The sequence below is a fragment of the Acinonyx jubatus genome, chromosome C1, assembly GCF_027475565.1.
Source record: "Acinonyx jubatus isolate Ajub_Pintada_27869175 chromosome C1, VMU_Ajub_asm_v1.0, whole genome shotgun sequence".
Classification (NCBI taxonomy): Eukaryota; Metazoa; Chordata; class Mammalia; order Carnivora; family Felidae; genus Acinonyx; species Acinonyx jubatus.
In genome coordinates, this window is record NC_069381.1 from 64045725 (window position 1) to 64062055 (window position 16331).

Sequence of the window (16331 nt, forward strand, 5' to 3'; positions counted from 1 at the left end):
TGTACAGTCAATAACCAGGTCTTCTGTTACAGAATGTGAAGAGGATCTAGAGAAGAAAGGTCAAGTAGAGAAGTTGGGACCAGGGGAAACCTAGAGGAAAGATCTGCCATTTGCAAATCAAAATTATACGGGGGAAAGTGAGCAAAAAACATTAGTAAAAAAGAAAAACCAGTCTGTACTGCACAAAGAGAAGCATAGCTAAGAGAGTATGATCTTTTTAAAAAATTTTTTTTAATGTTTATTTTGGAGAGAGAGAGAGAGAGAGAGAGAGAGAGAGAGAGAGAGAGAGAGAGAGGGGGCACGTGCAAGTGTAAGTGGGGGAGTGGCAGAGAGAGGGGAAGACAGAAAATCCAAAGCAGGCTCCACACTGTCAGCACAGAGCCCGGCATGGAGCTCAAACTCACGAATAGTGAGATTATGACCTGAACTGAAATCAAGAGTTGGATGCTTAACTGACTGAGCCATCCAGGCACCTCTGAGAGTATAATCTGAAACCAAAAGATTACAATTTCACAAGGGTTGGCTAGGCTTTATTTTCTGACCTTGAATATTCATAAGATTGCCTACTATTTATTTAAAATAACCTTTTATTTGATATACTTTGACTGGGTTTTCTAATTCCTGCAACCAACAAGCCCTTACTAAAACAAGCTCTGACTACTGTGACTTTGCTTATTCCCCTCACCAGTTTTAAATTACAGTTCATTACTAGTTGCTGGAATTTAATAAACTTGTATTCAAACTGAATATCATTTGAAGTCTCATACAAAGGCTTTCACAGGGAATTTTTTTTTTTTTTGAAAGAGAACAAGCGAGCATGAGTGGGGAGAGGGCACAGAGAGAGAAAAAGTGAGAGAATCCTAAGCAGGCTCATGGAGCCTCACGTGGGGCTCGATCCCACAACCCTGGAATCATGACTATGACCAGAGTCACAGGGAATTTTTAAAGGAATATATCAGTATTTTTTTAATCCACATATTTGTAGCCTTCAAGAAATTGTGGTTTTTTTCCTCCTTAAAGACTCTAGGCTTCTTGTAATAAGAAACCATAAAAAATGACTTTATAACTGGTTCCTAATACCTATTTCTCTAAATCTATTCAATAAAATTCTTGAGTTTCCTTAAGAATTCAGGAAGCTGAATGCAACTGACTGTACTGTGGTTAACATTATAGAAGTTGCACAATAATCTAGAAAAAAATCCTGACCACCAGTCAGATCAAGATTTACATATTTTCTCTAGAGTTTTAGATTACCCATTCTAAGAAACAATACATTAGAACATGTAAAAAGTTGCCCTTCTATTCTGTAATTGCAAATACATAAAAATTTCACATAATAGAGACAAACCAGTAATCTCTAGTTATAAACTAATATTCTACAGGGCAATATACCTCAAATATAGCTAAAGAATTTATCTGTTAAGCTATCTGTATACAATCATCTTACAATAACTTCAAAGACACAGGATATGTCTTGTGTTTTTAATTATTTCTAGCTTCTACTCAAAATTATGAGTTTATACAGAAAAAGCTAAATAATATCCCCTATTGAAAATCTTAAATAGAACAGACACATAAATAGGCAGGGACACACATTTTCTTTCAAGTCCTTCAACTCAATAAAGATAACCCAAACACATTCTTACCATTCTGTTGCTTCCTAAAGCCTACTGGCAAAACTCTAGATTGACTGTAAAAATATATTTAAAACTATACAAAACATTCTGATCATACCAAACTTATAAATTTATTTTGTAATACAATCACTTTCTCTCTTTGGGGTCTGGTATTAACAACTGAGCTTACATTTTTTTTTTATACAGGCATGTAAAAACATTATCCTACCACCTGATAATGTGTTCAGACAACCAATGTGATCATGAGGCACACCCTTCTTCCCCAAATCCCCCACCATACCAATTATCTCTCCACAACTCCTGAGTTTAGTGAACTATGTGAATGATTATGTCACTGATTCAACATTTCTTTTGAAAACTTAAAATCTAGATTTTTTAAGTAAAAAAAAGGAAATAATCACTAGTACTAAATTTCATAAATTCAAAGGATTAAAAGTTCAACTAATGGCATAAAAAAAACTCTACTATGAAAAGCATGCTAAATTTTTCTCTGACATTTTCAAAGCAGGATAAGGTTTACATTTCTCCAAAGATACATCAACCAACAGAAAGACATGGTTCCTCCAAAGAGCTTGAGTTCTATTGTACATGTTGCTATGATAATGCACACAAGGAGTAATCAGTCAATCTTGGGAAGATAGGAAAGAATTCTCAGAGTATAGAATTTCTAAATTTAAACATCTTACTCCTTTTGCAGACAGAGAAAGGAAGATAACCAGGGAGATGGGGTAAGAGTGGACTAGAGCAGGCATTTAGGCATATAAGAAAGCCTCAAGTAAAAGAATATAACAAGGAACTAATAATCTGTTTAGAATATCGAGAAACAGACAGTAAAAGAATGTTTAAAAATTGTGCAATAATTCATTTTACTTTCTTAAATTTTTTAAAACTTTTATTCATTTTTGACAGACACAGAGAGACAGAGCACGAGTTGGGGAGGGGCAGAGAGCAAGGAAGACACAATCCAAAGCAGGCTCCAGCCTCTGAGCTGTCAGCACACAGCCCAATGAGGGGCTCAAACTCACAGACCACAAGATCATGACCTGAGCTGAAGTTGGACGTTTAACTAACTAAGACACCCAGGCCCAAATAATTCATTTTAAAGAGTAGATTTTATTCTAAAAACATTTATTCTAGCTACACTGTAGGAGTCCATTGGGGAAAGAGTACACTAGCACTGCAGAAAGCAAGTTAGGAAGCATTTCCAGTAATCCAGAAAAGAGATGACAGAGATGACCTAAATTTAAGAAAGCAGCACTGAGAACAAAGAAATAAAGTTGAATCATAACACTGATAGGAGAGGAGGGTGTAGTGAAGAAGTAATTGAAGATTACTCCTGTTTTTCCAGACTGGGCAAGTGAAAGATACAATTAAGTGAAAAGATAGTGTTGAATATTGGATGTGTGCGAAGGAAGCAATGTGAGTTCAATTTTAGACATGTTCCATTGAGTTTACTGTGGAGAAAGCAAATGGATATATCTTGCAAGCAGTCTGAAGCCTAAGAATAATCTGACTGGAGATATATACATTTGGAAATCCATCAATATAGAGATGATAATTTAAACCACAGCACTGTGTGAGAATATCAACAGAGAGCATACAAAATAAGAAAGAAGTCAATAACCAAAGCCCAAGCAGTGCCAAAAGCAAGGGGAAGGGCAAAGATATATTTATATATTCATTTGAATTACAGAAAGCAAATCATGTCAAAATTTTTTTTAACAGATAAGAAAACTAACAACCTCAGAAGTTAAAAACATTTACCCAGCATCATACTACCAGCTGAGAATTCTACTGGAAGGAGACTGGGATGTTCCTCAAATCTAGTTCTTTTGCAAATAATTTACAAATAAAACTTCTAAAAATATTAAGATTCTAGATTAAATAAGATAGCATTTTAAAGATAAAAACATTATCCAGTCATGAATGGTGACTTAAAAAACTTTATAAAATATTACATTTGGTTCATTTAACTTGACTCTTCATATCCATATATATATTTTGAAATGTTTATTAAGAAGATAATTCACGTGTTGACTATAATCTTTTTCAATGGCACTTTCCACTCTCATTGCCAATAAGCTATTAGCATGACCCTTTCTCTCCAACTGAAAATTTAATCATAACAAAATAATTCATGCCTTTATATTCTGATAACTGTCAGTTAAAATAACATAAAAAATACATTTACAATTAAGAGGAATGATAATATAGGACAAGTGAAAAGAAGCAAACAACAAAAGTTGAATCAGTTCTCCAACTTCACATAAATGGTAAAAATAGTACCAGGGAAAATAAATTTCTGGAAAATACTTAACATTTACAAGAAACTACATTAGACAGACAGTCATAAAGCAAGCATATTCACCATAGCTTTCTGAAATGTACTACATCAAATTTGGCCCAGCCAAAAGACCTGAAAGGAAAAACAACTAAAATCTAGATACATTACTCTTTCATCTTTTAAGGTTAACACTTGAAACCTAGTAAACCCTGTTTCGTATCTTCTTATGCATCACTGTATCTTGTACCCATCCTCATGAAGTGTATCTGAACCAGTAACCCAATTTTTACTTCTGCTCAAACCATAGCAACACTTCACCAACACAACTAAAACAATGTCAAGTCTCTTTTACCCTCATTCTTCAATTCAAATTGGTATTATTCCAATTTCTCTGACTTCAGCTTCTTAGAAAAAAAAGCTGCTTAAACTAATGTTTTACTAATAAGTAGAAACTAGTCCTCACTGTCACAGGAGTGTCAACAAAAATAATTTCCAAATGGTCAAACTTCAGGCTGGGGTGAATGTCTTAAGAAGAAAACATACCTAGTGCATACTGAAATCAAATCAGAAAGTTCCACTTTCAATCATGACAGAATAACAAACACTGAATATCCTCTTGCCATACACAACTAGACAACTGGAGAAAACACAGAAACAATTATTGTTAGACAACAGACAATATGTAGTGCAGGACTATGACCTATAAGAGAGAACAAACAAATAAGATAAGCCACACTATGATCACACTTTCCACATGGAAGTATCATTAGTACTGCAGAACAGGAAGCCGTCTTGCTGAGCAGAGAGAGAGAAAAAAAAGAGTGTTTGGGGAAGTGAGGCAGCTGGAATTTGTGGGACAGAGCACCAAAGAGGAAGAAGCAAAACAGAAAAAGACAGAGAAACACCAAATATTTGTGTAAGGGTCCCCTGGAATCTTACATGTACAAAGCTGCACATGTAAAACATGAGATTCCACAAGACCAACTGTTTTCATGAGGCTAGAGTCTTCCTTCAGGTTTCAACTAGCCAGAGTAAAGACCTTTTTAAATGAAACACCAGAAAGGCCATGCCAAGTAAGGCTAAACTAAACCTAAAATACAGGCTACTCTGGACATCCCCCTAATACAGCTAAAACATAAACCTTAATAGGATCAAGCATATTATCAAGTAAATTAACTGCCTGTCAGAACAAATTTCAATACTTTTAAAGAAAGAGAACAAAATCCAGACCCTCAGTAATATTTGTATGGTGGACATTATTTTAAGTATGTGAAAATGAATCATAACACACTACAGATAATTCTGCCTACTGAGAGTGCCCTGAACAAATTGCTCAGACTCTTCTCACCACTTTACAAATTTCTCTATGTTAAAATCAGAGATTAAAGAGAAAAGTAGAAGCAGCTTTCCATGACAATGTAAAAGAAATGGCGGTACACAGACCTCACTGAAGGCACATACTTCACTGAAGAAATAGAAAAGTCACAAAACAGATCTTCTCATTTATTACTGAACATTGTAATATCTAATGACATGAGTCATCAAAGAAATATATATATGGTATAGTCTGCTCACCAATTTATAAAAACACATCATTTTTAGAAGTCTATTTATTTTGAGAGGTGGGGGGGGGGGGGTGGTGGCAAAGACAGAAGGGAAGAGAGAATCCCAGGCAGGTTCCGCGCTCAGAGAGCAGAGCCCAACTTGGGGCTCAAAGCAGGGCTCAATTTCTCGAACCATGAGATCATGACATGATCCAAAATCAAGAGTCAGACACTTAACTGACTTGGCCACCCAGGCACCCCAAACTTTTTTGAGCTTACAAAAAACTACTAAAATCAGGTTCCTGCAACTAACGGCTCAGCTTCAATTAGTCTCAAATACTAAATGGGTTTTACTGCTGAGGTGCCTGGGTGACTCAGTCGGTTAAGCCTCCGACTCTTGATTTTGGCTCAGGTCATGATCTCGCAGTTCAAGAGTTCAAGCCCAGCATTGGGGTCTGTGCAGATGGTGCCTGCTTTGGGATTTTCTCTCTTCCTCTCTCTGTGCCTCTCCCCTGGCTCACACACATGTGCACGCTCGCTTGCTTGCTTGCTCTCTCTCAAAATAAACTTTAAAAAAGAAAAAATATGGCGCACCTGGATGGTGCAGTCGGTTAAGCCTCTGACTTTGACTCAGGTCATGATGTCATGGTTTGTGAATTCAAGCCCCACATGGGGCTCTGTGCTAATGGCTCAGTCTGGAGCCTGCTTCAGAATCTGTGTCTTCCTCTCTCTCTCTGCTCCTCCTCTGCTCATGCTATCTCTCTCTCAAAAGAAACAAACATTAAAAAAAATTTTTTTAATAAAAAAAACCAAAAGGGTTTTGTTGCTAATGAGTACTTATTGCCATGTACAAAGAAACAACTGTTGTTTCTCTATCCAGAATTTAGATACCTGGTAGCTTATGTAAGCAACAGCCTTTAAACTAAGCAAACAAGAAAACATACAATTAAAATGAACATCTCCTTGCACTAATGCTTATCTATGCATTCAAAGAGAAATTCTTCAGTGCATCACTCAAGAATCTTGAGACATAATTCTGACAAGCCTGGTTATTCTGATTGTAAGTTTAAAGAGAACAAAAAGCACTATAGCACTAGAGACAACAAAATGAAAGTCAACAAAAATGAAGAAAAGAAGAAAATTGTAAGTTACAGAATTTGAACATAAAAAAGAAGCTAAATTATGAGAACATAAAAAGCAGAGAAGTGTGAATCGTCTCACATAAGCAAAAACAGAGATATTCTGGCAGTGATGCCAGAAAAGTATCACTACATAACTTCTATCAGCAAAAATGACTCTGAGTCAAGAAGAAAAAGGTAAATTATACTACAAACACACTCAGATTACAACAGAGAATCCCTTTTGGAAGCCATTCACATCAGTTGAAATAAAAGATGTTGATATGGAAAGGAAAAAAACAAAGAATTCACTGATTATTTCTTAGTCAACGGCATGCTCCTCTTACAACCAAAAATGTTATACTAAGGACATTATTTATCTCTCTCCTCTCATTAATCTTGTGCCAAACTACTGGGGCCAATCCAGCTATTATATTCCACAGTCTTTTCCAATTAGTTGAGAAGGTACACCATGCATGAGTTTTCTCTGGTAACCTCTGACTTTAATATACTTAAATGCATTCTAAACACCCCCCCCCCAAAGTATTTTTTTGCAAATTATCCAAGTTCTCTTTTAAAGTCAAGCTGTAGCATAAGTTTTATACCCCCAATTCATACAGGGCAATTATTCTTCACAGATAAACTAACAAAATGTTCTTTAAAACAATGAACATGAAAACATTTCATCCAATAAGTAAAACAGGTTACTTACCAATAATGCTGATTCTCTGACAGATAAAACCAGATAATCATGATTATGCAATTACAGAGCTTAAACTCAGACCAAAGAACTGTAAAAACTGAGTACCTAGCACCTTCTCCTTGAGAGTTCTAAACCTAGAAACCCGAAAATCCACGGAATTAAGTCTTTACTGGATGAGGTAAACCAGGAGTAGTTCAGACTATGAATTAGAATATGGGAGTTCTTTATGTACCTATAGATATCTGCCTCTATCTTATGTGTGCCAATAGTTCCTCATACTTTCAATAAATAACTTTAAAACCTTAATTGTGAGTTAGGAAATGGGGACTGTATAATGCCACCTATGCTATCTACTTCTAAGTTGGAGTGTCAAATGAGAAATTCAGTGAAATCACTTGGTACCTTATGAAGTATAACACAAATATAACATTATTTTATCTAGGGCAAGATGGCTCCTCTATTGCTTTCTAAGCAAAATCGATCCCTAATCCTGGAGTTTTCCGGTCCCTTGAAAGAAACTTAGACAAACAGTAAAAGTAGTCTCACAGGAAGTGAATCTACAAGACCTCATGAGGATTTTCTCTATGCAGCTTCTGAAACCGATGAAGATATCAGAAGATTGATCATAAGCATAGTGTAAAAGAACATATTGTAATTATTTAAAGTATATTGACGTTTTCAGAGGACCAAGTTTAAAAATACAATTCCTATAAATATTCTCTAATATGGCTTAAAAATGTCTTACCTAGAGACTACATGAGCAATACTCTATCTGATAAACAACTGGCTTATTCTTAAAACTTTCATTATCTAGAAACTTGAAAATTGGTATAAGCATTAATAATCTTATCAGTGAGTTAACCCTTTAGAAAACCTCAAGAATCCAGAAACTCTTAATCTGACTTTTTATCCTCTGCCTGTTCATGAAAAGTTGTAAGATCTTTAAATGAAGCTATCCAAGGCCATTCGAATATAAATTTAAGTGTTCTTGTACAAGGAGAATACAGAGACAAATTCAGAGACAACTGACCAAATCACATTTCCATTCAAAAATTTATTTTCTAGTGGTTGCCTTGTGAACTGGGAAAAAAGCTCTGAACATTAAAACCCAGGACCTTCTCTATACCTGCTCTCCCTAGAGCAAGAACTTCAAATCTAAGACACCTGATTCAACGCTTCTGATTCAAAATCCACAAAAGGTCAATTCTCAAAAAGAAAAGGCAAATCATAGTTAAGTACATGATCTCAGTCAGTCTGGCTATTAGGCCAAAAAGGTAGTCACCAGGTATTACCTACCACTTTAACAGAATCCTTCAATCTTGAAGATCAGAGAATTTTGAGGTAAAATAATATTTTTTTGATTCCCCACCCACTACTCTTTGAGAAAGCACATCTAGTAAAATAATCCACAGCTGGAATCTTGCCAGAAACAAAGATAATATACAGTCCCCCTTGCTCATAGTTTTTCCATTTGGAAAAATAAATATATAAAAGCAAACTGTGGGTTTATATGCTAAAGAAGAGGGATGGCATCTAAAAAGGAAACAGAGTAAGTATCCAAAATGCCCACAAATTCATTTCTCTGGCCTATGGCCTAATTGCCATGAATCAGGTCTAAGGCTAGGATTCTTTTTTTTTTTTTTTTAATGTTTATTTTTGAGACAGAGACAAAGCATGAGTGGGGGAGGGGCAGAGAGAGAGGAAAACAGAATCCCAAGCAGGTTCCAAGCTCCAAGCTGTCAGCACAGAGCCCAATGCAGGGCTCAAACTCAGGAGCCGTGACATCATGACCTGAGCCAAAGTCTGGCACTCAAACAACTGAAGGACTCAGGCACCCCTAAGGCTAGCATTCTATACACAATATCTTTTCAAACATCTACAAAGCATTTCATTAGATGACCTTATATGTGATATCCTTGCAAACAAGACAGATAAATTATAGGCTAAATGGTAGGATAGAAGGTTACTGATTAAACAATCAATGTTAACTTAGAGAAGAGTTGTAACTCGAATAAGGAGCTATGTCCTCCTGGCTCCAGACAAAGAACTAGGCCATACTGAGTGTTTTCTATCAATAACATATTTTTTAATCTGGCCATCAGGATGTACTCATTCCCTACTGGTAAAGACAGTCGTGTGTAATCTGAGCAATGCCCAATTCCCAGTTTCAAAAGGAAATTGTCTATAGAGAAATTTACTAGCATGAAGAGCATGAGAAAGAAAAACAAAGTATTTGATACAGTATAATGTGTACACCTGTGTATGCAGCAGAATATTCCACCTACCCCATTTATCTTTTTTTTTTAACCCCAAATGCATTTTCAAATGCAAGAAATTAGCTTGAGACTTCAAAGCACTAGATGGGTATCACGATGCTATCTTTTACAATGATACTTTGGGTACAAAAAAAAAAAAAAAGGCCAAGACAAAAGGCTCTTGGCTCTAGACAAAAAGCATTTGAAGAAGGATTTTACTGAAAGAGATTGCATCTAACATGATCAAACACCCTCTCTCAATTTTCTTTAAATTATCTCTAACCAAGATGCTAATCAAGATGCTCTCACTCTCCATCTCACTTCTACCAACATGCTTCCTCCAGAGGGAAAAAACATTGAAAGTGAATTGTCAAAAGGTGCTATCTTCAAAAGACTGGAGAAAGGCAACAAACCAAAAAAGAATGATTTCTTTTGCCAAAGGTCACCCAATGAGGCATTAATTTAAAAATACTGTCCTAATAAAGCATCTACCATCCAAATTCCAAAGGACTTTGTACATCCTGAGAAACCCATGAAACTGTATTAGTCTCATTCTCAAAGGGTTAGGAATATGGAACATCACTTTTTAAATATTATGACCACTATCTTTACACAACTGTTTTATAAACATCATCCTTCAGAATTACTATCAGGAAAGCTCTAACAAAAAAAGGAACATAATGAGTTATGAGAAAATACTTCCCATCAATATTCTAGCTAAGTCTTGGGGCACGTGGGTGGCTCAGTCGGTTGAGTGGCTGACTTCAGCTCAGGTCAATGATCTCACAGTTAGTGAGTTCAAGCCCCCCTTGGGCTTGCTGCTGTCAGCTGGGAGCTCACTTCAGATCCTGTCCCCCTCCTCTCTCTGCACCTCCCCCACTCGTGCTCTCTCAAAAGTAAATAAAACACTAAAAAAAAAAAAAAAAAAAAGCTAAGCCTTAAAAAGAACATTTCTTTGCCAAAGAAACAATAAAAAACAAAAAATTAATGAGTATATTTTGTAAAAATGCACACTTCTTGAGTTTTTGGTCTTTCCCCAAGACATATGCTCTTCCTCCTTGTGCCTCCAGATAAACAATTCTGTTTTTAAAAACTGATGAATAATACCAATGGTAAGAACTCAATTTATCTGAAATTGAAAAAACCTCACTTAGTTGTTTTTCTATCTCAGATTGGACTTCAAATATTTCAAATACATAAAAATGCTAACAGTTCTATAAAAATAAATGAATAAAATACTCACATAAAATGACCTATTAAATCAATATTAAAATACTATTTATAAAAAATTTTTTTCAGAAAAGAAATCTATGCTAAAAGGCCACCAAATTATCATACACAAATGCAACTTATCTATAATGTATGGCAAAAAATTATTATGTTCCACAACCAAGATTTGATACTCTGATCTGATACATACCAGAATCTGGCAATTGTCACAACAAAAGCATTACAAAGTTTCCTCAAATTAACATTTTTACATAGCCTATATAATGTGATAGCAATTCAAAAGCATATTTTGTAGGGGCAAAAGGTGATTTTTCTGTTGTTGATCATGGTGTTTACAGTAAGCACTGTTCGCTGTTCATCAACAGTTCCTTGCACGATTACTTGGAGTTAGCTCCAATTTATTTGTGTTATTACCCAGAATACTCTGCCTTCAAAACAAAGGCTAATAACTGACAGTATTTTAAGATAGTCTCCCCTTATAATTCAGAGTCAGGAAAAATTTGTCTCAAATGCTTTATGTAAACTATGCAACAGACTAACTCTTGCTAATATGCTAATTACAATATACAATTAGCTGTCATGGTATTAACAGTAATATTTACTCTACAAATCACAAGTCAAAGGTAATGCATAAAGTACATTTTTTAGTCAAAAGTTTTAATTGGAAAGTAGATATAAGCAACTAAGATAAAAGTGGATTTATAGCCTGCCAGATTTCTCTTAATCTATATGATGTCTAAGCACTCATTAATTCTTCTACACTGCCTAGAAGGCCTAGACACTTCATAAAGTTCTGCAACTATAAATCAAAGTGTACTGTGATAACTAAAGATGTTTCCATTTTACAAATTAACTGAAATGGTATAAAACTTATTAATAAACAAAAACACCATCAACCATAGCTTCCACATGTCTTTTCTAATTAAGATGTATGAACTATCAAAACTAGAAAACCATATTGTCATTGAGAAGAGTAGTAAGTTGAGTTTTAAAGTCTTTCTTTTTTTGGAGCTTTTTTAAGAGTTGAGATAATCATTATGTTAAACCTAAAATTTCAGCTAAAGCATTAATTTCAGCTATAATAAAAATGCTATGAATAGACATTTAAGAATAGATACTGAAAGCGTGGGGAATAATAAACAAAGCAGAATTCATGGTTACCATATTTACACATACTCTTTGTTGTGTTTCAGTGCCACATGATCTGATTCAAAGTAATAAACATCAGGATCATCATCTTCTTCCTCTGTATTGTGTGGATTGGCACTCTCTTTGGCAGATGGCAAATGTCCAATATTAAGTCTTGCCTCTGAGGGTGGCTTACTTAGTCCTTCACTCCCATAATTTCCAGAGTCACAAAATATTCCTTTTTCATTCTGAGAAATTTCATCAGGATTTGTGGGAGATTCACTTCTATTATCACTAACAGTTGCATTTGTTTCATTGGGACTAAGATTATTCTCCTCAAATTGTCCATTTTCTCTGCAAGGAGAATTGTTTTTAGTGGGACTACCTCTGGTAGGGGCTGCCCTTCGTGGTGAAGTTCTCAGAGTATATCGATGTTCTTGAGGTTCTGATAAAGACATCATTTGAGCTGAAACACAGTCTAGAACAGAAGATGATTCTGGTTCTCCAGAGACTGGCATACTCTCAAGACTCGTGTCCAGGGCGTTATTGGTGTTTTCATTACACTGCTCTTTTGAGGCACTGCTATCTCCCACCACATCTACTTCCTCCTCAGAATCCCTTAAGGATGACTGAATTTCAGAAAAGGGACCTGTAGCTGGCTCAGTAGTCAGCTGATTAACATGTTCCACAGGCAGGCAGGCAGTTACTATTTTGTGGTCCTCCAACTTGACCTGCACTTCTGAATTTGTGCAAGGCACGTTATGGTCTATATAACTGTCGTCCTTCCTACTATCAAGGAACATTGAAGTGTGGGTATCCGAATCCCCATTTTCAGCTACTGACTTTTCCTGTAACACATACGAACCAGTGCTATTTTGTTTAGTGTTCCCATCAGACTGACAGTCGTCATAGTTTATAACAGCTGAATCACTGTCATCAACACCATTGACAGCCAAATAGCCTGCGATTTCTTCAACTACTGTAGAATTAAGTGGCCCTTCCTCACTGACATTCACCTTTTTAATTTCCCTTTTCTCACAATCATCCAGTATAAGACATCGACAAGCTCGTTTAGTCCCTTGAAAATCTGCATCATTGTCCACTACTGTATTCCTCTCTTCTACCGACTCCTTGTCTGATTTTATAGGTGAATCTTCTTCTGAACTGTTTGGTGCTTCAGATCTAAGACAACGCTTAATTCTTTTTAAAACTGGTGAAACAGGTTCTGTTTGCCTTCTCTCACAATTTTCTACAGCCTGCCTTTCTATGTTATCTTTTTCTGAAGAAGAAAGTCCTCTTTTCCTAGGGCTTACCCATGATTCTCGAGTACTTTGCTGTTTTAAATCAGTAGTTCTTCCATTATTATTTCCTTTCTGAATTTGCACAGGCTCTGGTCTCTTCTTTGGTGATCTTGATCGTACTTGAGAATGAGAAGAGATTTCTTCAGGGTGAGCAATGCTACGATTCCTTAAAGTTCTACCACAAAAAGATTCATCCAAGCCGTTTAACCCCACTGTTGATCTTGTAACACGAGTAGATCGGGAAGCAGCCATACTATGGCAAGTCCCTACAATACGGTCATCATGATCCACTCATTGGGAAACCTTCAAAAATGTAAACAAAATAATGAGAAAAAGGTAATAGTTAATATACCTAAAACAAAAGCATAAAGCTATTAACTTTTAAATCCAAGTATAGCCAATATTAATAAATTACGTGATATAACTTCTTTTATTAACATTTCCAAAAATGATATTAATAATAACAGCTAACAATTATATGGTACTTAATATGTTCCAGGAATCATTCTATATGCTTTACATACATTAACTCATTTAAGTCTCACAACAACTAAGGTAGATGCTATTACCATCCCTACTTTACAAATGAGGAAGAGGATGAGGTATGTGTATAGTTTAAGTAATGTGTCCAAAACCATACACAGAAGTGGCAGAGCAGGGCTCTAGAGACCATGCCTTTAACCTGCCTTGCTGTTTATCTGCTTTTCAGATACAAAGGCACAAAGGGCCCAGAGAAGAGTTACCTCAAAGACAGGATTTCATCTTGGTTATTAAAATAATACCTATGAATTTATATAGCAACAATCACAAAAACTATCCCAATCATGTCTTATGTTTTCTCAAAACATTCCTGGGAGGTAAAGTGGTAGGCTCAGCTCTTCTTAATTCACTCTTACTAAAATGAGTTTTAGGTCAAATCCTCTGATAACAAACTATGTGACATGCAAAAACTTTCGGTTGTAACCAAGCAGATGAACAGATATCACAATCCTAGCTTGCAATAAGCTAAAAGCAAAACAGAGGAAAGCCAAACCTCCCTAGTCTCTAGAAGTACAGCCATAAATTAGCAAGTGAAAGGAAGTATTCTGAAGAGAATAGAAGAAAAAGGAGAAGCCCCCCCAAAGCAAATACTGCATCTAAGAAACAAGGACAACACATTCTCTCCTTCTTTAAACTCCTGTATATACGTATATGCCACAGTTTTAACGCATATTGGGAATGAGCTGGTTTTCTGATGTGGATGTTGGGTGTGTCTAAGATAGAAATGCAAGGGAAATTGAAAACTGCCCTGATTGATCTACCTGGATAAACTCTTAAGTGGTTATTATTTTCCAAAGGTTCTCCCATAAAGCAGAATAAAGGAGCTATGAACATTTCAAGTATCCATTCTTCTGCTCCTCTTCTGTTTAGCTTTCACAAGATAATTTGCCACTTCACTGCTTAACTTCCAAATGGGGGGGTAGGATGGATACAGAAAGAAGCCAGTAACAGCTGTAGTACATAGTTGCATAGTACCCTTCCCCCTCCCTTCCACGCTTCCCATAGTTCCTCCTACAAACCCTCCCAATGCCGTTCTACCTCTCCCCCTGCAAATCAAATACAATTTCTCTTTTGCCTCAACCAGAAATGTCTAACAGCAGAACAGTTATGAAGAACTACAGAAGCCACAGCAACATGCTACCACATACCAAAAAAAGAAATATTAAAGGGAAATGTCTTCCTGTTCCTGACTGCTGACAAATGTATTAAGTTTCCCCAAAATATGTAAGCTGATTGAGTTTAGTTTTGTTTCACAGTAAGGTATACTTTTAAATTTTTAATTAACAGTTTTTAAAAATCTTACAAGACTCACAAAACCAGCTCTGGGATTAGAATATGATAATTTGTTCTAGAGAGTTATACAGCCATTGCATGAATAAGTAAAGGACACCAATCAGAACTTAGAAATACATTTCACATAGTAAACTTCTATTTTGGGATTCATTAGAGGGACGTGATATGTAATTCTCTTTTGCTTAAATCTTGTCATGAAGATTACAGTCTATTTTAAATCACAGGTAATAAATATTGAATGTACCATAAATATCCACTTTTAATTACAAAAAACATAAGTTAAACTTCAAATGATGCTCCAAAACAGCACAAACTAAAAAAAAATACTAAAATCAATTTATTTGTTTATATACCCAAATCTGGAGCTCTGAAATTTGAAGGTTACTAATTTTTAAATATTAATTACCTATGTAAATACACAAAAGAAACATAATTTTTTAAACTTTACAAAATATAACGCAAACATCTTTAACGCAAATTTGATTACACTCATAATTTATGATTCAAAAATAATATTGGCAATAGTAATATTTTATATAAAAAAAGAATCTGTTAACCTTTACTTTTTAAAAGGTGATGCCAATTAAAGACATATAAACCTCAAATGATACCCATAATAGGCACTCTTAAGCCCTTTTCTTTCCATAGCAATCCAAATGAAAGCAAAATTGCTGCCCTGTCATTATTAATAAAATAAACCTATTATTATTACTCAGAATTACTTGTAAAGAACATATGTATAATATTTCATATTATTAGTGTTATGTATGTATACATAATATATATAATTATAAAACACCACCTATAATGAGGGCCTATTTTATTTCTTCACCATTTCAGTGATCAAAACACTAATAAATATGAAAGATTAAACCTCTTTGTTTCTTCTGATCCCTAAAAAGCATTCTTATTCCATTCAACAACTACAATAAAGTCCATTTTATTTATAGTTCTCAAATCCTGTGCTATTGAGCCATATTTAAAGCAAACCTGTTTTATAACAAGGATGCTTTTGGTACCTCAAAATCTCACAACTCAAAGTGTGGCCTAAGAACCAGCATCATGGGCACCTCTTGGAAGCTTGCTGGAAATGCAGAATATCAAACCTTGTCCCAGATGTACCAATTAATCAGATTCCCAGGTGATTTATATGCCTGCTAGTATTTGAGAAGCACTGCCTTAGACCACTGCATCCAGACAGTATTCTACTAAAATCATATAGCCATCAGGTTTAAATTAAATTAGACCTATTTATAATATATCTTTTAAAAGTCCTTATGTGATTCTAGAAATAATAA

General features: G+C 35.3%; 1 protein-coding gene across 8 annotated transcripts in view; it reads right to left on the reverse strand.

The window, feature by feature from the left end:
• Positions 1-16331, reverse strand: part of ZZZ3 (zinc finger ZZ-type containing 3) — a 110470-nt gene that overhangs the window by 50036 nt on the left and 44103 nt on the right. For all 8 annotated transcript variants that reach the window (XM_053214264.1, XM_053214266.1, XM_053214262.1 and 5 more), the window contains one exon: positions 11948-13503. In XM_053214264.1, coding sequence (XP_053070239.1) covers positions 11948-13452 — 1505 coding nt within the window. In that variant the 5' untranslated portion in view covers positions 13453-13503. The remainder of the gene's footprint in view (positions 1-11947; positions 13504-16331) is intronic.